At 41.9% G+C, this 26576-nt stretch overlaps 1 protein-coding gene across 1 annotated transcript in view; it reads left to right on the top strand.

The window, feature by feature from the left end:
- Positions 1-26576, top strand: part of LOC126267900 (uncharacterized) — a 1063720-nt gene that overhangs the window by 778781 nt on the left and 258363 nt on the right. Inside the window, exon 18 of the mRNA XM_049973211.1 lies at positions 15045-15223. Within this exon, the coding sequence (XP_049829168.1) occupies positions 15045-15223 (179 nt within the window). The remainder of the gene's footprint in view (positions 1-15044; positions 15224-26576) is intronic.

The raw sequence follows: 26576 nt of genomic DNA, 5'->3' as shown, positions 1-26576 counted from the left end.
GTTTTTTCAATCCTTCACTAGAATTATGGTATTATTACAATACAGTAAACTTCACCCGAGACTATATAACAAGTTACGAAATTGTACAAAGTTATATGGTACGTTTTGCTGTACGCCAGGTGTGACAGTCGGCGCACACACGTGATACACAGTGGTCTCCAAATTACCTAGGAGAGTAAACTTTATACGTTTTCGATTTAGTTATGTTTAATAATGTCACAAGTGCATTTTCTGTCAGTTTCACGGTGCTTGATTATAATGAACACACTGTGATGACATCCTGTTTTCTCATTTTTGTATCCGCAATCCTATCATACAGCAAAAGTTTGCAGTATAATAGCGCTGTCGACTGCAAAGGACATCGTCATAGAGAAATGCAACTTGGAGAAGGTAGAAGAGTGTCCAACCTGTAAATCGTTGCTTACGAGGTTAACTCATGACCGAGTCAAGCTCAATGTTACACACTCGTCAATAAAATGGATTTGCCAGGTGTACTTTTACAGCACCAGAGTCACTGCTCACACTCGAAACATCTGCTTCTGTATAGCAATATTAGGGTTTGGAAAAGAGAGGAACTTAACAATATGGTTGAGCGATTGGGATGGTGTACCGTGCTTTGTTTTTATAACAGTCAAATTTATGCCAAGTTAAAGCTGCTTACTGTAGCGGGGCTCGAACTGCATTTCGCGAGCTGTATGGAACCAATTGCTTTATCCGAACATATCAGCCGACTAGAAGGAGCTGCATAGTAACAACTGGAAGGATTCAGTTGACCAGCGAGGCGTGCAGCCTAGTAAAATGAACTGTGAAGTGTATTCGCAAATTGCGAATATGGTATTATATCAGCTCTATGATTTACTATAGATACATGAAAATTTTTGACGCATCGGGATCAAGCCCAGATTTCTCGCTTATCACGGGCGGTTGCCTTGACCATCTCGGCTAACCGTGCACGTCTTCAGGGCCGATCCCCACCTCCATAGTGCTCGCATACCGTTCGTGTGATATCCGCATAGCGTGAGGAAATGTTTTGCCGTGTGTCTGTCTTGCTTTGGTTTGAAATACAGTTAGTGCAACGTCTGCATCTGACAGTGTCGCAACGATGTCGCATCTTGTGAGTGTCTGTATAGTTCGATGCAAACAACTTTCAGATATGAATAGTTTCAGATGTGACAGTTTGTAACGTCCCCTTAGAACAATTATATAAGACTGGTCTATGTGAAACGTCCTCTTTGAACAATTATACACGACTGTGCTTAAACTGACACACAATATCTTTAGCGCAACGCAATCTGACTTCCAAAAATCCCTACGAAAGAATGGCCCTGACTAGCATTAACCTATACGTTTCACAAATCACTTACCTCACAAAAATCTTCGTTACTCAAGCTACTGCAATACAGCGAGCGCCACTACTGCCAGCTAAATAAAAGATTCAAACTACTGAAGGCACTAACTACTGATAGGCATAGTTAGCAAATGAAAGATTTTAATAGAGAACAAACAATGTATTTACCTCACTAGTCATAATATATATAGCAGTTCATCACACCAATTCTTACAAATTTCAAAACTCCGCCATCTCTCTCCCCACGTCCACCACTGCTGGCGGCTCACCTCCAACTGCGCAACGCTACGCGCTGTTAGCATCCAGCTGCCGCTGCCCGACACTACAATGGCGAGTATTACAACAATGCCAACGAGCCACAGACTGCACACGGCACAGCCAGTGATTTTCATACAGAGCGCTACGTAGCGGCGGCGTTACCAATAAAAAAACTAAACAGCCTACTTACAAGCTCCCTTGACTAAATATTGAATTTTTAATTTCAGTTACATTTACAGGAATATATCTTACTTTAAACACTCACATAATGAAACAGACTATGTTATACGAAATGTTATGTTCGAATGTGTGTGAAATCTTATGGGACCTAACTGCTAAGGTCATCAGTCCCTAAGCTTACACACTACTTAACCTAAATTATGCTAAGGACAAACACACACAAAAAATGGTTCAAATGGCTCTGGGCACTATGGGACTTAACATCTATGGTCATCAGTCCCCTAGAACTTAGAACTTCTTAAACCTAACTAACCTAAGGACACCACACAACACCCAGTCATCAAGAGGCAGAGAAAATCCCTGACCCCGCCGGGAATCAAACCCGGGAACCCGGGCGCGGGAAGCGAGAACGCTACCGCAACACAAAAACACACTCACACACACACACACACACACACACACACACACACACACACACACACACACACACACATGCTCGAGGGAAGACTCGAACCTCCGCCGGGACGAGCCGCACAGTCCATGACTGTAGCGCCCTAGACAGCTCGGCTAATTCCGCGCGGCTTAATGTTATCTGTTTTGGTGTGATCATTATTTTTACGTATCCGGACAAGGTTTAATCGGAAATCATGTTTTCAGCAGGAAATAACAGGCATGGGGCAATCCCGCCTAAATCGGGATGGCTGGCAGCAGCATGCAGCTGCGACTGCCGTACGTCCTCAGGAGACACCACAACACTCAGAGACTCGAATGTATAGCTGCGTTACTGATATACACTAACGAGCCAAAACGCTATGAATCCAATACAGTGTTGGTCCACTTTTGTAGCGTAATACAGCAGCAATTCTGCGTGGAGTGGATTTGACACGTTCGAGGTATGCTCCCGGCTGTATGGGCCTGCAAAGTGTACCCAGAGGTCACGCAATTCCCATAAATTATGGCCTTGTAGTTTCCTGGGCGTGAAGCAGGCGACTGATAGCGTCCCAGATGTATTCCATCGGCTTCACATCAGGAGAATTTCGTGTCCAAGACATCAGCTTGAATTTACTATCATGTTCGTCAAACCACTACAACACGTTCTGGCCTTCTGAGACGGGCAGTTATCCCACTGGAAGATGCCGTCGCTGCCGAGGAATGGATCAGGCATGAAGGGAAGCAGATGGTCCACAATAAAGTGTTGCCAAGGTGTCTTCGATTACTACTACTACGGGTCATACAGATGCCCAGGTGACTGTCAACGCATAACATTGTATTGCTCCCACCAGCCTGTGACAGTAACGAGGTACATGTTTCGAGCAGTCGTTCGCCTGGTTGATGGCGTATCAAGACACGGCCATCGGTCGAGAGTAACAAGAAATGTGATCCATCCAAACAGGCGACATGTTGCCATTGGTGCACGATCCAGTCTCGATGGTCCCATATCCTCTACGATCTGAACAGGTGATGTTGTTGGGTCAGTCTGAGGAACACACCTTCAACAAGGCGCCTGCACCAACATTGTACTCTGTTGTCAGATCTGCCACAGATCTGCGTTACAGAGCGGACGTGCTTCTGACCTCCAAGTTCTATGACAAGGCTTGGATGTCCAACACCTTGTCACTTATTCGTGTTTTCGTTGTCCTTCAGCCACATTCCACAGAGGCTCACGGCAGCAGCACGAGAACAGCCGATTCCGAAATGCTCGTTCACATGCATTTGGACGCAAATACAAGGGTGATTTGAAAAGTTCTCGGAACGGAATAGAAAAAAAATACTTACATCTCTGAAACTTTTTATTATTTCTCAGTATAATCTCCTTATAGATTAATGCACATGGTCCAACAATGATCCAGTGCCTTGATCCCATCTCGAGATGAGTTTCCTACAGGCCTGCAAAATACTTGCCAACTCCGGCTATCAATTCTTCTTTTGAACTGAATCTTTATCCACCAAGAAAAATTTTCAGTTTTGGGAAGAGATGGAAGTCTGGCGGAGACATATCAGGTGAATAAGGCGGATGTGGTAATAATTCATACCTTAGTTAGTGTAATTTTACCATGGCGACGGCATATGTGTGCGGGCGCGCATTGTCTTAATGGAAAATGACTTTCTTTCTTGTTAAACCAGACCTTTTTTGCGTATCTTTTGTTGCAATTTGCCCAGGAGATTAGCATAGTATTCTCCAGTAATTGTTTTCCCAGAAGAGAGATAATCTACAAACAGAATCCCCTTCGCATACCAGAACACTGATGCCGTGACCTTTCCCGCCGAAGGAATTGTCTTGGCTTTCTTTGGTGGCGGAGAATCAGCATGTTTCCACTGCTTTCGCTGTTTTTTCGTCTCTGGGGCATAGTAGTGCGCCCAAGTTTCATCTGTGATAACAAACCGCGCAAAAAATCTTGTTCGTTTCTCCTAAAATGGCCCAAACATTGTTCCAATATGTCCATTCTCATCTGTTTTTGATCCAGCGTCAAGAGTCGCGACACCCATCTTGCAGATAATTTTGTTCATTTCTAATTCTTCAGTTAAAATGTGATATACTCTTTCAGACGACATCTGGAAAGTGTGAGCAGTTTCACGCACTTTCAATCGGCGATCCTGCATGACCAGTTTGCGCACTTTTGCAATGGTTTCTGGAGTAGTGACACATCTTGGCCGACGACTGCGCGGATCATCATTTAAGCTCTCCCGACCAAATTTAAATTCATTTGTCGACTCGGCAACAGTTGAATGTGAAGGAGCAGAGTCCCCGAGTGTATTCTGGAAATCGGCACGAATGTCCTTTGCTTTCCTATCTTTCTTTACGAAGTACTTAATCACTGCTCGAATCTCGATTTTTTTTCATCTTCGCAAATCACTCCGCGGGAACAATAAAAGAGCCACGTCACCGCCACAGCTTTCTTCCAAGAGCACTGACGCGCGTGTTTACAGGGAACAGTCCAATGAATATCACGTGAACAACTCGTTGCGCTAGCGCTGTCCTCTCGTGGTGTTTCCGAGAACTTTTCAAACTACCCTCGTAGCAGACGTTTTCTTGTCTATTGTGGTTCCGAGGGACTAGAAATTCAGAGAACAGCGAGAGTGTCTAATTTTACAGCTGTCTTTTGAATACGACACACAACTTCGTAAGAGTGAATTGCGCCTGTTGTTTGGTAGGACTTAAGTGAATTTCGTTGTCCAACTCGCGCGTGAAAATATCTGTTGATGGAAATCGAATTTAAAAAGTTAGTTAGCCTACTCTGAAGCGCAAGAATAAATACTTCAGTAAGAAGCAGTAATCTCAATAAATTTAACGACAAAATACATATCTTTGTCTGCAATCGGAAGCCGCGCGGGATTAACCGAGGGTAAAATGATTTCGGCTGAGTTTAAGGAGGGTAAAATTGTTCTGGTACCAAAAAATAATGGAAACAGAGATATAAATAATTTTCGTTCAATTTCACTGTTGAATTCTGATTATAAATTAATGGCTAGAATAGTAAACAAGAGAATTTCATGCCTTACAGATAAAATTATTAGTCAACATCAGAACTGCGCACAAGGCAGAACCATTTTTCAGAATCTAGCGGAATTCAGGGATATCATTGCAATAACTTCTGTAACAAACATAAAGTGTGCTTTATTGTTTTTAGATTTTTATAAAGCGTTCGATGTAGTAAATCATGAATGTCTTCTACAGACAACGAAGAAAATAGGTTTCAACGATAGGGTCATACAGTTGATTAAGAACATAGCAATTGGAATAAATGCTAAAATAGGAGTGAATAGTCAACAATGCAGGCCGATGCAAATACAACGAGGTGTTCCTCACGGAAGTCCTTTGTCCATGTCGCTCTTCGCCATTTCGCTGGAACCTTTCCTCCGACATGTCCATACTAGATTAAAAGGCTTAACATTATCAGGAAATAAAACAGTTATATGAGCCTATGCTGACGATATAGGGGCCATTATAAGGAATAATGACGAGGTAACCACGCTAGCAAATGTGATTGGTTCGTACTGTAGAGCATCTGGAGCCAATGCAAACGAAAAAAAGTAAGATGTTAAATCTCAGACGTTTTGCTAATATCAGCATCGAGTGGGCAAAATTAGTCCGACAACATAAAACACTTGGGATCACCCTGACAGCATGCCCCATGAAAATGACGGCTTTAAATTGAAAGTTGCAGCAGATAAAGTGCAAGGAGCCATTGTAGAGAATTTAACTCGATATATGAACCAAGTTCAAAGAACACAGTATATCAACTCATGCAACCTTGCTAAGGCTTATTATACTGGCCAGCTGTTTCAAATACCGAGAATGATAGCGAGAAGAATAATTTCCAAAATCACAAACTTTTTGTGGAGAGGTGAAGTGTTCAGAGTACCTGCTAAAGTAGCCACTTTAGATCCTAAAAATGGTGGACTAGGGTTAACTGATATAACTGATAAAGCCTCTGCTCTTTTTATCAGAAGGAAAGTTAATTTAATAAGAGACTTGCGAGAAAGCATAACCAGCCAACTTTTCGAGATCATTAAACCTCGAAGCCTGCTTCCCACGATTGACGTGCAGAATATCAACAGTCGCTTACAGCATTTGAGGATTTTCTGTGTTTAGTTATGTCAGTGTCGAACTCCGGCAGTCACGACACTTAACATCGAGAGCCATAATGCGGGAACGAAAGAAAAGCGAAGGAAGGAACAAAATAGAACGACAGTTTCTAAACATTGAGTGGACTGAGATTTGGAAAAACATTAGTTTTAATGTGCTCACATCTAATATAAAAACGTCATGGTACAAGACAGTTAACAACATAGTTAGCACCAATGAAAGACTGCACGCCATCGGACTCTGTGAAACAAATTTATGTCAAAAATGCCATCTAGTTGACAAAATAATTCATAGATATACTTGCAGTGGTCACACGCTATTTCTCAGAGGCAAAAAATAGCGCTGTGTTCTGGTTGCTGGGAAATTTTGTTAACTACGTCCTTAACAAATTAGGATCCGATAGCATCATAGCGTTCAAGGTACACATGGTGTGTGAATTCCACAAAATTAGAAGGTATTCGATTGACAAGAAAAAGTTCGGTAATATGTTAAAAATTGTATTTGAAAGAATGGGCATTGGTTAATATAAAAAATTAGACTGTGTTGACAGTGATGTATTGTAGTTATCTTAAGGATATTATTTAAAATTTTACAGTATATTTTTGGTGTGTGCTTTTTCTACTTCAGAGAGTAGTTTTGAAATATATAAGCTTATGTACAGAACTTATGTGACAGTGATATTGTGTATCTAATAATGTCAAAACAAAACATTAAAGGTGCATTATTGACTTATATTAGAAATCTGGAAATATACAGTTTTTATGGAAAGGTCCTTATCGATTGGTTAAAACAATAAGATTCTATCTGATAATGTAATATTTAATGGCTGGCACATTGCCCTGTTCATTTTGTCACTGTGATGTGTAAGTTAGATTGACAGTGAAAGACTTATTATATAGGTCTGATCACTTCAGATACTTAACATTCAATTAATGTCCAAAAAACGTAGTTGGAAGGCTAGTCAACTTTATTACATATCTCGTTTCCTCCATTCTCAAGTATTTCAGAAATGGTCTAATATGATTATTAAATTGTTTTATGTATAAAATTATCCCACCAACTTGCTGATATCCGTCATAAAGAACTATTTATGCTTCTGTAAAGATTGGAGCTCATGTAATTCAAAGTGTAGATTTTATTTCTACGTGTTGAAGTTTGAATATCTTTAAAAAAAACTTTTCTGGTAATTCAGGGAGTAACACAATCTCCTGTTGTCTTTCTTTAACATCAGCATAACTGCATTGATCAAACTGTTTTTGTTTAAATAACTTCATGTATAACAAGTGTCTATGGTAAGTACATGAACTTAGTATGTATATGGAATGTGTAACATTTTTTTTAATAAATGTCTTTATATAAAAAAAGCGGTCTAGGGCGCTGCAGTCATGGACTGTGCGGCTGGTCCCGGCGCAGGTTCGAGTCCTCCCTCGTGCATGGGTGTGTGTGTTTGTCCTGAGGATAATTTAGGTTAAGTAGTGTGTAAGCTTAGGGACTGATGACCTTAGCAGTTAAGCCCCATAAGATTGCACACACATTTGAACATTTTGTAATCGGAAAAAAATTATTAAAACACTTCTACCGTCATTGACAAGCGAAGTAACTCGCAAATTGACGTGATTTTCCTTCAGAAGGAATTAGTTTTGCTGTCCCCCCACTTTTTAACAAAGTTGACATAAACGTAATTCTCGTTTTGGTAAAAATAAAGAAATTATTTTCGGGCTAGAAACGCAGTATTCATACAAAATGCCTCACTACGTACGTAAGGTATACTGTGACAAAGAAGTTCGCTCTTTTTCATGAACTGAGTGCCTCCTGGCTTTTCCCAACGTGTCCCAAGATAGTGCCGGAAATACACGTTTGTGGCACACTACTACTTAGCATTTCCTTCTCTTGCCGTCCCTGCTTAGTCAGAGCGCCGGCATGCGTGTGACCCTATGTCATTTCTGCAGATAATCGGAGCCAGGGCTAATCGTGAAATGAAATTAGACAGAACCTGGACTTGTTAGTCCAGGGCATTCGCTGCTTGAGAACAGTGACAAACAAATGTACAATCTACTAGATGCTAAAGAAGTTCAAGAAGGGTAGTAGGAGTAATCCATTTAACTACAGACCTATATCATTGACGTCGGTTTGCAGTAGGGTTTTGGAGCATATACTGTATTCAAACATTATGAATCACCTCGAAGGGAACGATCTATTGACACGTAATCAGCATGGCTTCAGAAAACATCGCTCTTGTGCAACGCAGCTAGCTCTTTATTCGCACGAAGTAATGGCCGCTATCGACAGGGGATCTCAAGTTGATTCCGTATTTCTAGATTTCCGGAAAGCTTTTGACACCGTTCCTCATAAGCGACTTCAAATCAAGCTGCGGAGCTATGGGGTATCGTCTCAGTTGTGCGACTGGATTCGTGATTTCCTGTCAGGAAGGTCGCAGTTCGTAGTAATAGACGGCAAATCATCGAGTAAAACTGAAGTGATATCAGGTGTTCCCCAGGGAAGCGTCCTGGGACCTCTGCTGTTCCTGATCTATATAAATGACCTGGGTGACAATCTGAGCAGTTCTCATAGACTGTTCGCAGATGATGCTGTAATTTACCGTCTAGTAAGGTCATCCGAAGACCAGTATCAGTTGCAAAGCGATTTAGAAAAGATTGCTGTATGGTGTGTCAGGTGGCAGTTGACGCTAAATAACGAAAAGTGTGAGATGATCCACATGAGTTCCAAAAGAAATCCGTTGGAATTCGATTACTCGATAAATAGTACAATTCTCAAGGCTGTCAATTCAACTAAGTACCTGGGTGTTAAAATTACGAACAACTTCAGTTGGAAGGACCACATAGATAATATTGTCGGGAAGGCGAGCCAAAGGTTGCGTTTCATTGGCAGGACACTTAGAAGATGCAACAAGTCCACTAAAGAGACAGCTTACACTACACTCGTTCGTCCTCTGTTAGAATATTGCTGCGCGGTGTGGGATCCTTACCAGGTGGGATTGACGGAGGACATCGGAAGGGTGCAAAAACGGGCAGCTCGTTTTGTATTATCACGTTATAGGGGAGAGAGTGTGGCAGATATGATACACGAGTTGGGATGGAAGTCATTACAGCATAGACGTTTTTCGTCGCGGCGAGACCTTTTTACGAAATTTCAGTCACCAACTTTCTCTTCCGAATGCGAAAATATTTTGTTGAGCCCAACCTACATAGGTAGGAATGATCATCAAAATAAAATAAGAGAAATCAGAGCTCGAACAGAAAGGTTTAGGTGTTCGTTTTTCCCGCTCGCTGTTCGGGAGTGGAATAGTAGAGAGATAGTATGATTGTGGTTCGATGAACCCTCTGCCAAGCACTTAAATGTGAATTGCAGAGTAGTCATGTAGATGTAGACGTAGATGAGTCGAGACCGATTTTGTATCCAGCGGACCCCCGATCCACCACACTTGCCATATGTCTGTCGCATCGCTCAGCAATCCTTTCTTCCAGTTGGCGATCATCACGTAGCGTCAAACACGTATGGGGATATCACTGTAAGAGAGGATGAAGTGGGGGGAGGGGGTGGGGGAGGGGGGTCATCAGTAAGCACTGCGCTGTGCCATCCAGTACACCATGGACGGCTGTCCTGTGATCAACGTAGTGCGGAGGCGGCTGTGGTTTCTGCCAACACAACGGCAGCATGCGTTGTTGGCGGCGTTGATTCGTCTATGAAAACATGTACCCACGCATTGTATCGCTCCCGTATCGTGGCTTACACTTTGGGCGAAGTTTGCAGAAACAGACATAATGTCTGATGGGATAACCGCAATCAGTAGTTTTACAATGTTACTTATAATCCGTCTTGATCACATAAAATGTTCATTCACATGACCGGTTTCGGTTCCTCTAGAACCTTCTTCTTCAGATCTGACGCAGCATGTGAAGGTTGCTGTGTGTGGGCGGGTTACTCCTGTAACCGAAATTGCATATCTGAAGATGGTTCTAGAGCAACCGAAACCGGTCATGTGAATAAACATTTTATGCAATCAAGACGGATTATAAGTAACTTTGGGCGAAGGTGTAGCGACCAGTGTGGTGATGGTAGTTATTCTGTGCTATGGTTTCTTTGCACGGTCCACTTGCTGCTGGGGACGCTCCCATTATGTCCACTGGTCCCACACACGCGTTGGCGTCGTGACACCATGCCCGTACGTATCGAAATGTCACGGCATAAAAAAGTCTGATACACTAGCTCCACAATTTTGTTTGTATTTAATCGCAAAGACTTTCGCATAACGCTAGGGACATGATTTCGGAAAATGAAGGCGAAACCTGCTCTGTGGGACACATTTCGGCTCAGGACGCATGGTTGTGGAATGCTCTTCACAATTTCTCCCTGATGCGCAAAATTCGGCCAGAAGGCTACTATTGTCTTTACAAGTTACCATGAACTTAAGAAAGCATACAGTTTTCACATTGTACGTTGGCACTTCCTTACCGCATGTTTCCCAAAACTTGTGCCGAATTGAAACAACGGACTGAAATTACACCAGCTGCGACATATTCGCGTAGTCAGTAGCAATAATGGCTGTGTGCACGATGTGTCCTATGCTACACCTTATTTTAGACCTATGTGACGGTACTGTGCTGACTATATTTATATGTTTTGACGCAGCCATTATGGCCTTATCACTTTAGGACACGGTGTAGAAAAGATCTGAGGATGGTCATCGCGGACTGAAACCGGTCATCGTAAAAAGAATTGATATTGTGATCAAAGACTGGAATAAAAAACATTGGGCTGAAATTAGATTAACCGTAGAGATGGGCGAGTCTGGTAACTGCGCCGAAGTCGGGGTCAGCAAATGCTGATGACTGGAATGATTGGACATCGCATAATTTAAAATTTCATTCCCCATTGAAAGGAACAACACCTTTATTTCGAACTCAGAATTTAAAAGGATTGATAATAACCATTTCGGATCTTTACAATAGCGATGCACTTCGGAAGTTTACTTGTTACACAATATGATACGGTTCTCTTGTACTTTGCAGATCATCAGCGGAGACCGCGAGACCGGTAAATAAAATAATAAATCTTACCTTAGTGTAAACACGTAACTGTCACACGCAGTGCAAGAAACATTACCTGCCAGACGCAAGACTCGAGCCCTGGGCCACACACGCTGATGTCGGGCAGGTAGGTAGGCCAGGAGTGACGCCGACGCGAAGGCTGGGATGATCAGCTGCAACAGACCGATACTTATTTACTGCACGTGCGGAGAGGTACCTCATCTCATGACTTCACATGCTCAACATTTGCCATCCACTTTTGGGATATTTACAGACATTTGCGGCCCTATGTGTTTGCACCAAATTAATTGTCTCAGGGTCATCTACGCCGCTTCGGGGTTTTTTAAACGCATCATAGTTGCTAACTTTAACATTGGTCTCATTGTGTTAAACTTTTAACATAAGATTATACATCTTAATTCGTAGATAATGACAGCATTTAATCTTAAAATTCGGTAGATAATATATGAAGTACTGGAAATAAAATGTTTAATACCCCAGGAATCCATTAGATAGGCAACCGGGAACTGGATGAGCGTTTCAGCGACTTAGTAATATAGATATACGAATGCAGGCTTTATTTATTTATCGTACTGCTTTTTGACAAATTGAAAAACTATATAGAGTGCAGAGCATAATATTTACAATATAAAATATTATAAACAAACATCTTGAGCATTTTTGTAATGTGGCGACTTTGGAGTCGGCAGCAGGAAGACTTCTGGCGAGCCATCGTATTACCTTGCGGGACATTCTTCTGTGATTTGTCTGATGGTCTGCGGTTCTGCACAGCCTAAGTGGGGATGTTCGCTTAGGCCATTAGTGTAAAAAATATGCACATCGGCAGTGCTGGGTTCTAATTCTGATTACCTCTGGTCATGTTTCGCGTGGCAAATCGAATCCACGGCATTGGCGATCCACGGCATATTATTTCTTTGCTATCCGGTCCGTTCTTGAGTCCATGCATTATAATGCTGAACTCATCTTCCACAGCGACCTTTGCTCTTATTCTTGGTGGCCATCTGGAGCTCAGTCGCATTTTGTTTGCATCATCGGCATCTTGATGGACTGGTAGATGGTCTTCTTTTACTCGTTCGTGACAGCGTTTATGCGTCGTGGGTGAGGGGGGAGGAACGTGGATTAGTACTGGCAGCCATACTGTAGATGTTGATTTGATAACGCCAGCGGTCACTGTCACGGCGTTGTTTAGCTGGACATTATCTTTCGTAGATACGGCCCGTTTAGTCCAACAATTCAGCGGTTGAGAAGACAAGACTCAGAGTAGAAGAGTGTGGCGTGGATGGCAATAGTCCCCAGGTTGGTCCACAAAGCTGTTGAATGATGTTTCTTGTCCCATAACGAAATTCAAGTAACTCTAAGCACTATGGGACTTAACATCTGAGGTCATCAGTCCCCTAGAGCTTAGAACTACTTAAACCTAACTAACCTAAGGACATTACACACATCCATGCCCGAGGGAAGATTCGAACGTGCGACCGTAGCAGCAGCGCGGTTCCGGTCTGAAGTGCCTAGTACCGCTTGGCCTCAGAGGCCGCCTCTTCTTTCATATTGGGACCTGTTTTTGATAGACACTCTTAGAAAGATAGAATTCTACCAAATATTACCCGAGGTCCTTTGTCGTTCTGTTATGAATGAGTGTAGTGTTTCCAAACTGTATGTCGTTTTTCTTTCGCTGAGTATGTTATGTAGGTGGAAGGAAGAAATTTCCTTTTTGGTAGCATTTGGTTGGAGTCTCCATTTGCGAAAGTACTTTCCCACTACATCTTCTCTTAGGACTTGAGTTACACTATATTCCAAGTACCCAGACGCCGATCTAACCAAACTTCCTTTATTTTATTTTTGACATGTCTGCAGTGTATAAGATGAAGAACGTTTTTAATTTTCTTTTGTAGCTGATGTTGGATCCGATGGGAACTTGGAACAGTTGGTCAAATAGTATATTGTCGACCAGGCGAGCGATTGGTTTGCAAGCTATTACGGGAAGAAGCTTGTATATCAAGCTTTCTCTCCTCACTGTATCAAAGGCTGCTGTCAAGTCAAAGAATGCAACTGCGGTTTTAAGTTTGTTTTGAAATTATGTGAAATTGAGTGAAAGAACCTGATCTGTGTTGCTTCGTTTTGCCCGAAAGTGCTTGTTCGAGAAGAATTGCTTCTATTGTATGATGGGTATGCCGTTCTAGTAGGTTATAGGTCACAGATAGAGCTATTGGTATGTAGGTCCTGGGGCTATCAGCTGGTTTGTCAGGTTTTAATATAGCGATTATTTTAGAGTGTTTAAATTCTTGTGGTATACTTATTTTTTAAAAAATAAAATGGACGTTCAGATAAGAGTAAGAGATGTACCATTATGTTAGTCACTTGCTCAGTTAGTGAAACTCTTTGTCTTGAATGAATCAACAATTTTTTTTCTGAGATTGTAATCATTTGTTTGGCTGTACATGCACATCAGATCAATCGATTTCCGTCCCATTCGAATTATTCCTTCGAAGTACGTCGATTTCCGGTTTGCGTAAGGATAAAAATGAGTAAAAGGAGAGGATACGCCTTATTCTAAGTTCTGCTCCTGAGATGTTGCTTCTTGAACTGATAAAATCTGCCGTCTGTTTTGTAAGGCCGGTATTACACTATCAAATTTCTTTGTCAAAGATTTGATCAAAGATGTGATCAAATATTCCGTCAAATATATTTGACAAAGATCTTTGACATAGCGCTAGAAGGGGTATTACACTGCCATCATATTATTCGTCAAAGTTCAAGATGGCTGACAACAACAACTTGTTATTAACCGCAGCAGTTGCATATACCATAATTGCACTATGTGCACATGCGGAAGAGAAGCGGGGGGAAAAAAGGAAACATACCTGGGTGAAGCCGTGGGTTTTACGACGACACGATGAAAGCCTTCAACAAAACTTGTTATGTGAGCTTATAGTGGAGGACGTCAAGTCGTACATCGATTACAAGAATGGATGAGCATACATTTCTGTATGTGCTCAGCGAAGTGTATCCTCATATCACAAAGCGCAATACTCACTTAAAAACTGCTATATCTGCAGAAGACGGGCTCACTGTAACACTCCGATTCCTTGCTACAGGAGAGGGTTAGGTTAGGTTAGGTGAGGTCAAGTCTCCAATCTTCTTAATCTATTTTTGTATTCAGGCTGGCTCACGTTGTAAAGCGCCTCATCAGCTTCATACATCTCTATTAATTTTGTAGTTGTCGGCACACACCAATTGTATTTACCGGCAATGTTTATAAAAACACTACAGACGACATAACGCTGCAGCGATGCTAGCGCTCCATGTGGTAAGATGTTACATTGCAGTGGACAGAAGACAAGCGACTTCTTTGATCAAATCTACAGCGAGGCCCTAGAATTGATCAAATATTGGACTACATTTGACAAAGTTCCCTATGACACCGTCAAATATCTTTGACAAAGATATCGGACAAATATATTTGACAAAGAAATTTGATAGTGTAATACCGGTCTAAGTAGAACTGAAGGGCAGGACTCGGCTGTTGTTTTGTAGGATCACCGCGAAGCCGTGTCGCTTGTTTTGGGTGGTTGCACTGTATGTGTGTGGTGTGTGTCGGCAGAGCAAGCAGAGCCCGGTGGAGGAGCTGCTGCGGCAGGCGGACCAGGTGATCAGCACGCAGCGGCCGCGCGCCGAGGTGTACGCCGCCATGGCGCAGTCCCTGGGCCGCGCCTGGGCAGACGTCAACGCGCATCTCGACCTGCGCCGCCAGCTGCTCGACCTCAACGTCACCTACCACAGGTGCGTCCTCGCTCTAAGGGGGCCACTCTCATTAGATTAGACTAGTACTTGTTCCGTACATCATGAATGCGACACTTCGTAATGATGCGGAACGTGTCAGGTTAATAAAAGGTGTCTATACAAGATATTACATTACACAAAATATTACATGACACTCTATATATATATATATATATATATATATATATATATATATATATATATATATATATATATATATATATATACAGGGTGTCCCAGCTATCTTGTCCACCCAAAATACCTCTGGAACAATAACAGCTATTGGAAAACGACTTTCACCGGTATCAATGTAGGGCTGGGGCCCTTGAATGTACATATTTGGAAACATTATAAAACGAAAGCATATGTGTTTGTTAACACAAACTTACGTTTTTTAATGGACCTCCTACATTTTTCTTTAGCAATCCATAGCATGACAAAGCACATACACAATGGCGTTGATTGCATCGCAATATTACCATTACATCCTGAGATATTGACACGTGACGTTGACGCTTGAAACACCCGACATGCGTTGCTAGCGCACGTCCTGAGGCTCAGGCGTGAACCCCATGCTGCCCGTAATCGCGATGTGATTGACATGCGTAATCACACCTCCATACTTATCAAGGATGCTTTCGTTTTAGAATGTTTCCAAATATGTACATTAATGGGCCCCAGCCCTACATTGATACCGCTGAAAGTCGTTTTCCAATAGCTGTTATTGTTCCATCGATATTTTGGGTGGGCAAGATAGCTGGGACACCATATATTATATATATATATATATATATATATATATATATATATATATATTGTTGTGGTTTTCAGTCCTGAGACTGGTTTGATGCAGCTCTCCATGCTACTCTATCCTGTGCAAGCTTCTTCATCTCCCAGTACCTACTGCAACCTACGTCCTTCTGAATCTGCTTACTGTATTCATCTCTGGTCTCCCTCTACGATTTTTACCCTCCACACTGCCCTCCAATACTAAATTGGTGACCCCTTGATGCCTCAGACCATGTCCTACCAATCGATCCCTTCTTCTGGTCAAGTTGTGCCACAAACTTCTCCCCAATCCTATTCATTACTTCGTCATTAGTTATGTGATCTACCCATCTAATCTTCAGCATTCTTCTGTAGCACCACATTTCGAAAGCTTCTATTCTCTTCTTGTCCAAACTATTTATCGTCCATGTTTCACTTCCATACATGGCTACACTCCATACAAATACTTTCAGAAATGAGTTACTGACACTTAAATCTATACTCGATGTTAACAAATTTCTCTTGTTCAGAAACGCTTTCCTTGCCATTGCCAGTCTACATTTTATATCCTCTCTACTTCGACCATCATCAGTTATTTTGCTCCCCAAATAGCAAAACTCCTTTACTACTTTAAGTGTCTCATTTCCTAATCTAATTCCCTCAGCATCACCCGATTTAATTGGACTACATTCCATTATCCTCGTTTTGCTTTTGTTGATGTTCATCTTATATCCTCCTTTCAAGACACTGTCCATTCCGTTCAACTGCTCTTCCAAGTCCTTTGCCGTCTCTGACAGAATTACAATGTCATCGGCGAACCTCAAAGTTTTTACTTCGTCTCCATGGATTTTAATACCTACTCCAAATTTTTCTTTTGTTTCCTTTACTGCTTGCTCAATATACAGATTGAATAACATCGGCGAGAGACTACAACCCTGTCTCACTCCCTTCCCAACCACTGCTTCCCTTTCATGCCCCTCGACTCCTATAACTGCCATCTGGTTTCTGTACAAATTGTAAATAGCCTTTCGCTCCCTGTATTTTAACCCTGCCACCTTCAGAATTTGAAGGAGAGTATTCCAGTCAACATTGTCAAAATCTTTCTCTAAGTCTACAAATGCTAGAAACATAGGTTTGCCTTTCCTTAATCTTTCTTCTTCTTATATATATATATATATATATATATATATATATATATATATATATATATATAATTTTTTTAGTTTGGGAAATTATATATCCAAAAATTCATCTAATGAGTAGAAGGAGTTGCCATTAAGATTTCCTTTTAAATGCTATATGGCTATCTTTCACACTTTTGATGCTATTAGATAAGTGACCAAAGACTTTTGCGGCAGCATAATTTACCCCCTTCTGAGCCAAAGTTAGATTTAACCTGGAGTAGTGAAGATCATCCTTTCTCCTAGTGTTTAGCCATGTACACTGCTATTGCTTTTGAATTCGTTTCGGATTCTTAATAACAAATTTCATAAGAGAATACATATATTTCTGGCTCTGCAGTCTGCAGGATGATCTTGGATGAGCTCCACCAATTATTCTGATTACACGCTTTTTCTGCAATGAACACTCTTTTTACTCAACGATGAGTTACCCCAGAATATGATGCCATACGATAGCAGAGAATGAAAATAGGCGTGGTAAGCTAATTTACTCAGATGTATATCGCCAAAATTTGCAATGACCCTAATAGCATAAGTAGCTGATCTCAAACGTTTCGGCAGATCCTCAGTCTGTTTTTTTTTTTTTTTTTTTCCAGTTCAACCCCTCATCAATGCATACTCCTAGAAATTTTGAATATTCTACCTTAGCTACCGATTTCTGATCGAAGTCTATATTTATTGATGGATTCATTCCATTTACTGTGTGGTACTGCATATACTTTGTTTTGTTAAAGTTTAATGAGAGCCCATTTGCAGAGAACCACTTAATGATTTTCTGAAAAACATCGTTTACAATTTCACCAGTTAATTCTTGTCTGTCGGGTGTGACAGCTATACTTGTATCACCGGCAGCCCTTATTTCAGTTATCTGTTTCGTGGTTTAGCTGCAAATATTCACACAATGGTACTGTGATCTCGATGTGTCTACAGAAATGTTGCCGATAGCAGCACTGTTGATTTCCGTAACGCTTGTTGTATGTTATAAGAGTGACAGCTAGATGAGATAGTAAGGGAGTTGAGTATTGAGTATAGCTGTAGAGCAAGCACGCCGTAAACATTTAAATTAAAATGTCACCTGGTGCAGTTGTTAAATCGGTTACTGCTGCTACCGTGGGAAGTTATTAAGATTTAAGTGGTTTGAACGTGGTTTTATAGTCGGCGCCACTCATCCCTCTGCAGAAGTTAAGAACTTTAATAATGCGTACAATTGTTTCATAACTCCATCACTTGACAAAAACAGTGAAGCACCCAGAAGGGGAGGAGGAAACGAAATAATGGGAATTGACACCATGAATGCTGCAGGGTTGTCCATAAATCGGTAAGAGTACGAGATATCTACTGAACAGCACGTTGTAAGGCATCCCAAATATGCTTAATAATGTTCATGTCTCGGGAGTTTGATGGCAAGCGGAAGTGTTTAAACACAGAAGAGTGCTCCTGGAGCCTCTCTGTAGCAATTCTGGACGTGTGAGGTGTCGCATTGTCCTGCTGGAATTGCCCAAATCCGTCGGAATACACAATGGACGTGAATGGATGCAGGTGATCAGACAAGATGCTAACGTACGTGTGAGCTATCAGAGTCGTATCTAGAGGTATCAGGGGTCCCATATAACTCCATCTGCACACGCCCCACACCCTTGCAGAGCCTACACAAGCTTGAACAGTCCCCTGCTGGTGTGCAGGGTCCATGGATTCATGAGGTTGTGTCCATACCCGTACACGTCCATCCGCTCGATACAATTTGGAACAGACTCGTCCGATCAGGCCACATGTTTCCAGTCATCAACAGTCCAATGTCAGCGCTGACGGGCCCAGCCGAGGCGTGAAGCTTTGTGACGTGCGTACAGCTTTGCGTCTTGCAGTCATCAAAGTTATACGAGTGGGCCTTCGGCTCCGAAAGCCTATGCCGATGGTGTTTCGTTGAATGGTTCACACGCTGTCACTTGTTGATGGCTCAGCAATGCAATAAGCTGCAGTTTGCGGAAGAGTTGCATTTTTGTCACGGTGAACGATTCTCTTAAGTCGTCGTTGGCCCCGTTCTTGCATAATATTTTTCAGGCCCCAGCGATGTCGGAGATTTGATGTATTACCGGATTCCTGATACTCACGGTACACTCGCGAAGTGGTCGTACGGGAAAATTCCCATTTCATCGCATCCTTGGAGATGCTGTGGCCCATCGCTCGTGCGCCTACTATAAAATCACGTTCAAACTCACTTAAGCCTTGATAACTTGCAATTGTAGCAGCAGTAACCGATCGAACAACTGCGGCAGGCACTTGTCTTACAAAGCCGTTGTCGACCGCAGCGCCATATTCTCCTTGTTTACTTATCTCCGTATTTGAATATGCATGCCTATACCAGTTTCTTTGGCGTTTCAGTGTAGTACACCACGACCTTCAAAATGCTAATCACTCCTAAATCTGAGGGATTCGTTGTTTTCACGTTTGTATTACTTCTTAATATAAGTGACTACTCGAGCTTCGCCTTACTTTTCTGAGCTGTCCGTGCTCCCTGAATAACAATGAATTGGAATTTAAAGTACTCACTTCACTCGGGCAACACGAAAGGAAACAAAACCGTGCAGAGAGCTTTAATAACTGCAGAAATGGGTGGCAGCTAGGCAGTCATGTTGCTACATAGGTGATGCGTCGCAAGCGATTCATCAGATTATGTGGGAATTCCGAGGGTTCAGCGTTCGACTCCTGCGATATGTGGTTTGCCCGCACACGTGCGCTCTGCGGACAGATGGCGCGACGTGGCAAGGCACGGCTGCCATCCGTCGCTCGTCTGTGCACCGCTTAACCTCTAGCAGGCCCACCGGTGACAGGCTGCTTCTGCACTTTTTTTACTCTCTTATTATTATTATTTACAAATGTGTGCGAAAAAGTTACAGAAGTGTCTTCAACCGATACAGCAGTTTAAAGAAAGCAATTCTGGGTTAGCAGGCACCGTTGGGTTCTCGGTCATTAGAGACTGCATTTATCAGCGTATCGGTCACAAATGTGGCCGGAAGTCGGGTGCGCTCCAAAGAAATCGTCGCGACGTCCTCCAGAGGTGAATAGGAAGGGAAGTACAACAATCATAACAATGGAAAGAGCTCAAATACGACTCCTTAATTGCGACATATTCTGCATTCAGTTTTTAGAAAGCAACAGAAAACGTATATTAAACACTGAAATCGGGAGGAAAGAGTGCACTATCGTGCAATATCAAGTTCATTTATTATCAACAACCAGTTAAAATAAAAGTGACAGAAATGTAATCTGTGAAACCCACAGAAGGTTGAGACGACCAGGAGAGAGAAATGCAAACAGTGCGGAGCAGTGGCGGCCTTTCATCACGTGCTAATGTGCTCAGTACACTGTAAATATCTCACTAAAATTACGCCATTTATCATTGAATGCGAGCCAGAAATGGCACTAAAAGTTTGCCATTTCTGTACGAATACGAGCCGGAAAATGCACTAAAATTGCGTTATTTCTCTTCGAATGCATGCTGATATGCAAAGAAAAGGAGGGAGACATGTTTTGTAGCACTCTCGCCGCGCTAATTAGAAACCAGTGTTTAGTGCCGAAATGCTGACCAGCTGCGCTAAGGTCAACTCAGAGAAAGGACGCTGTTGTCTCTTTTTAACTGCGCACTCTATGATGTGACGTCATCCCTTTCGGCACTGGGAGTGGTAAGTTGCCCACAGCACCAGGTCAGTATTTTTCTTTGAAATTACATGTAATGTATTGTGCAAGCGTAGAGTATGAGGGATTTTAGAGGAGTAGTTGTCGTTATGGCGATCTGGCTGAGTGATCAAATACATTGACTGGCAGTTTGCTGGTTTGGGATCCATTCCTGCAGCTGCAAACATTTTTAAAAAAAACGTTTTTTTTATTCCTCGCAATATTAAACTATTGATTATAAAATCTGAATGCATCTAAACAGTTAAATTTATATACGCAAAATTATATTCAATTTAGTTACGATTAGTACTCTCGTAAGCGAAAAAGGCTATAGGTCAGCACATTGGTAAAATTTTGTACGAGCAGCCAATGATTAGCAACAGAGGAGCACGATGGCGCGTTAGCCAGCCTGTAGGCCGTATTCCGTACCGTCTCGTTGTCTTCTGCGGTTATCCGCGAGGTCCTCTATGACAGACACGGGCGCTGTGATTTGGCTGCTCCGAGACTGCCACAGAAAGTAGGGCTGGGTGTTCCTGCTGGGTCCTGTTTGAAAACTCGGTCCCAGCAAGAAGACAGCAGACTCTCAGTGTAGGTACCATTTTCTATCGCCACCCTAAACGGCCATTCTTACAAAAACGTATGTCCGACTCCTCAGCTACTTCTGATGGAACTCCGAGATCTGTTAGGTTACCAGTACCTTGCTAGTCCTAGCTGCCAACCACTTCTCACGAATCTATTCCTTCACTCCTGGTGGCCTTCTTTAAACCTAGGATCTTTTCTGACAGTCACTGCCATCTTGGTGGCCACTACTAATTACAGTTTGAAAGGAGTTACCTTAAAATTAACTTGACCGCAAATTACTCCTGTACAGAGGGAAGAATGTTCAGTAATTCCCTTCTCACTTTCGTCTCTGGAACTTACACAAAATCGGGAGGCAGGTTTTTTTATTTTAATTTGTAACTTAATTCGTTAGTAAAGTAAATGTAACATCACAGGGATGATCGAAATAAATGTTCACGGTGTTTGGAACACAGTCATCCGATATCACAAGATTATTATCTTCGACGTGGGTGAAGAGAGACACATGGGGTCAGTTTGAACTTAATAAGGATTTCCCACAACCTTACTAAGTATGGGAGTAATTATCCTGCAAGTCCAAATGTAAAATGGAACAAGCGCGATCTTTATGCAGGTCTGTTCAATGAGATGGCATACAAGACATTAAAATACGTTAGTGCAACTATTAAAGTGGTCTTTTGTTAGTACGGTGCACAGCCGCTGTTAAGTTCTCGAAGGAAGTCATTTTCGTGCGCAGGCTGTTCTTTTTTCTTATGCCGCCGCCAAGGTAACCCCCTGCGGGCCCGCAACACATCTAACACCACACAGGACCGAGCTTGTCTATGTCCAAGGCGTAAGCAATTGTAAGCATCGGCTGTTTTGGAAACTGACATTCCATATACTACTTCCTACAGAGGGAGTTCGAGATGGCCTGCAAGAAGTATTACTACACCAACATCAGATTGGCTGGCCAATACTATTTAAAGGCTAGAATTAGTACCGGATGTCAGTTCATGCCGAATACCGAACTCAAGAACGTCTCCACGGAAGACAACGTCTTCGCCATCGGAATAGGACTCTTGAGGGAAACTTCGAAGTTATCCTTTGTTGCCTCTACTAGGAAATTATTACTGGCTTTGAGATTGTGTCTTTTCGTTTTTATTCAGTCATTTTCGTGTAAACTCACGTAAATAAAAGTTGTGTTGTAAAAACTTTCAACTTGACAATAACAACATTTTTTATTTTGAAGTAAACACTTTACTTAATTATCCAACGTAAAAAAAATCACCGTGAGATGAGGCGACGTTAGAGACGAGTGCTGCAGTGTGATATCCCTACGCCCCTTACGGCTGGTCCGTCGTTGTTAGAAAGTGCTGTATCGTGCAGGTGTAGCTGACATGGAGGTATTGAAACTGAGGACGCCCAATGCCTTCTGTCGCCGTGTCCTCTCTCTCTCTCTCGACAGGACGCACGTTAGTTTGGTAATGAACGAGCGAGCAGGAGACCCTGTGCGTCAAGGTAGGTAGACTTTTAGTTCCGATGCCTAAGCTAAAATAAATCTATCGTCATTCATGTAGAACATACAGCTTTATGATATCGGAGAAATCTTTTTAAATCTTCTCGTGTGATTCTACAAAACAGGACATGTTCCCGGCAGTTGAACAGAATAAGCTTCATCACTTGAAAATGCACAATGGAGAGCAGGTGAAAAAAGAAGTGCGCGTCGCCGTATCTCTGCATCATTACGGAAACTGAGAAAACGCGTCCACGAACTGGCTGCTATAACAATCACCGAGTGAAATAATGACGAGAAGAAGGAAAGGGACAGGCCGATGATACAGGTGGCCACCAATCTCCTCTTCGCTTGTTACTTCTGTTCGCAAATGCGTGGCCTCCAAGGTGAATTTATTAGCATAGACAAATTGTTCCACAACTGGTACTAAAAGCTGTTAATGTTCGTGTGCATAGAAAAGTGTACGTACTGAAAGAGCCACAGGTTCCTTCGAGGAGATTTTGAACGTGTTAATATCGTGCAACATATGGAGTCCTCCATTTTGTAACACTACCAGCAAGTTATGAGCGATAGTGCTAAATTACTCCTCTTTGTATTTGTTTCTCCAGTTGGCCAGTTATACGTTTTCTTCTATAACAGATTACGAGGCAGACAATAGAGGATGTAATTAGCAACAGTTCAAGGCGAATCACAAAATATACTGTTTCTTGGAGGAATAGTATCTGCTCAAAAAACCATTTCAAACTGCCCTTTGATTAGAAAAAGCCTCATTTGCCACAAAACGTAATCAATTCCTTCACACTGATACTTTGGGTATACTGGAAACGCCGTGCGAATGATTAAACCGAACGCAAACTCGAGACGGTTCAAATGGCTCTGGCTCTGAGCACTGTGGTAACATCTGAAGTCATCAGTCCCCTAGAACTTAGAACTACTTAAACCTAACCAACCTGAGGACATCACGCACATCCATGCCCGAGGCAGGATTCGAACCTGCGACAGTAGCGGTCGCGCGGTGCCAGACTGAAGCACCTAGAACCGCTCGGCACATCGTACCGGCCAAACTCGAGATGGGCGCTATTTAATACCAGTTATATCGCAACACACATCTCATCGAGTCTGTATTTCTTGAGTGCTGCCGGTGAACTGGAGCTGATTCAAATACTATGTCCAGCGTGCCCGCAAGACCACAACAAGGATAATTCAAAAACACTGTCAGCAGGCAAATGTCATTTTTACTGCTGGAAATAGCCTAACGAGCTGTTGCTGCATGATTATCGATATTCAATATGCAGCCAAATAGGGCTATCGCTAAAATATCGCTTAATCAATATACCGATATTTTTCCGAAAATGTGTACGTACTGAAAGAGCCACAGGCGATATTTTTCCCACGATATATCGAGTGCCAATATTTTTATTTTATATTTTTTCGCAATTTTCGGAAAATATTCTAAGTTGTTCTTTTGAAGTAGAACATAATGTTACTTGAATTATGTGGAGGAGTTTTACTACCTTTTGAGCTTTCATTACGTCCAACATTTCTCTTTGACTGTCTGAAGCAAGTATAGGTGGCACAAAATAAGAACTTCGATTGCACTGGAGGGGGCGAGGGGGGGGGGGGGGGGGAGGGGGCGGGGGTGAATGGAGTCACAAAAATTTCGATGTGAAGAAACAGCACACTAGTTGTGTTAAATAGAACTTTTAACGCAACTATTGTGCTATTTCTTGCTATCAACATTCTTTAAAAACAGTTGCTGAAAATTATGAACAAAACTCTAATTCTAACTCTGAATGACAAGGTGGGTGGAGACGTATGAGAGGGGAAATGATTACGTAATCACTCGGCGCTACTAAGAGAAAGTGCAATGTTTAGCTTCACCGCGCAATTTTGACACTACAGCTGTTAGATGGCTGGCGTTTGCGGAAATGGAAAAACTGGGAAGTCGACATGAAGTGTTCCGGACAAATCCGATATGTGACGAAACCGAACAATGGACCCATTAGACACCTTTCATTGTGCCACTTACATGTAGTTCCCATTGTTAGCAAAGTGCTTATCGCCAAGCATGAAAGTGCATCGTTTGCATTTCAATTTCTGCTCGAAGGGAAATAGCCAGGCTACTAGCGTTTTGATTTACAAAATATCTAACAATAAATCAATACTCAATTATTTAGGTCTAAAACCGGCAGTATATTTACAGTGTGCAGCCAGTAATTTTATAGGCAGGTACATCTATATTTTTTCCGCCGATATATCCATATATATAACGACACCTTTTTCGATTATCGAGAGCTGATAATTATATTTTTTTAAAACCGAAATTTCGGATTACTGATATTTTTAAAAAACATAAACAGTCCTACAAGCCAAACTAAATGATTAGCTTAGACAATGCCAAAAAATAGTAAATAATATGACATGTGAAGATGTAGTATCTTCACGATTTCCACGGAAAGATATCAAGAACAGCGTTTTCCCATTACAAATACACCATTCTCCTCGTAAGAGGTAAAATTTATAGAAAAAGAGAGACGTGTTCCAAACAGAACAGGCTGATAATCATGTGATAAGGGAAGATTAGTGTCACCTGATGCTGAAGTCAGATCGTCAGATCTTAGTGTAAAACCTGTCTTCAGTTAACTCTTACCTCAACCGCCACTGGCCCCAAACCTACGTGGAAAGGAATTGGTCTAATACTGATATCTCTTCCTGTGCGAAACTATTGCCTGAATACGTAATGAACTGAAATCGTGAATTGACGAAATATATCGTAACACTTATTGAAATGAAAGTCATTGAAAGTCTGTTAGTAATGCTTAGGATTTATTTAGAAGGAGATAGCCTTTGAGAGCCAGTTTCTTTCTCTATGCATCTGATATGCGTCTTCATTGAAACCAATGAAAAACTGTAACATCAATCTCCATTAGTAGTACCGAAAATGCCAGGAATAATAAAATAATAAGATCTCAGCTTTCAGAAATACTCGTCAGAATATAAGGTTAATATCTGTACACAGATGGTCATTTAATCACGCGTAACAAATATCTGCGACTCGTCTTTCATTGTGAGACAGAAGACAGTGAGCAAAGATATATGCGATGGCGGACATTTGAACTACCTGCGCAACGTCTGTGGTGTAGTAGGCATACAGGGCTAGACGAGAGACATAATTTTCTTTCTCTTAAAATATTGTATTTTAAATGTTTAATTGACGCTCTACACAGGGAAACACAAGGAATAACCTCACGACAAGGTGGATCCAATTTTACATTGTTACTTAAAGGGTACAGCATTTATTTTCAAGAGATGCACTGCAAACTTCGGCGTGCACCTCCAAAAAGGAGCTAAAACTTTCACAAGAAAGGAGACCTCACATGTGTGAAGGCTGGGGGTTAGAGATTTGGTGGGGTGGGGGTGGAGGGGAGGGATATTTCTGTTTATGTTCGGTGAAGAATGTGATGCCTCACTCGTCACCTTCACCAGAAACTTCCAAATAGTTGAAGTCAGGCTGTGTATTGTAACTAAGACCAAATGAGTCTGTGGACTGAATATTATGATCAACTCCTGCAACTGTTCCTTCTTTGGGGATTGTTTATACACAAAAAGTGCTCCTTGAGTATGGCGTGGTGGCTCAGGGCGAATTATGGCGGAGGGCAGC

Source organism: Schistocerca gregaria, chromosome 4, assembly GCF_023897955.1.
Source record: "Schistocerca gregaria isolate iqSchGreg1 chromosome 4, iqSchGreg1.2, whole genome shotgun sequence".
NCBI classification, from domain to species: Eukaryota; Metazoa; Arthropoda; class Insecta; order Orthoptera; family Acrididae; genus Schistocerca; species Schistocerca gregaria.
The sequence above is the reverse complement of the archived record's forward strand: the minus strand, read 5'-3'. Positions and strand labels throughout refer to the sequence as shown.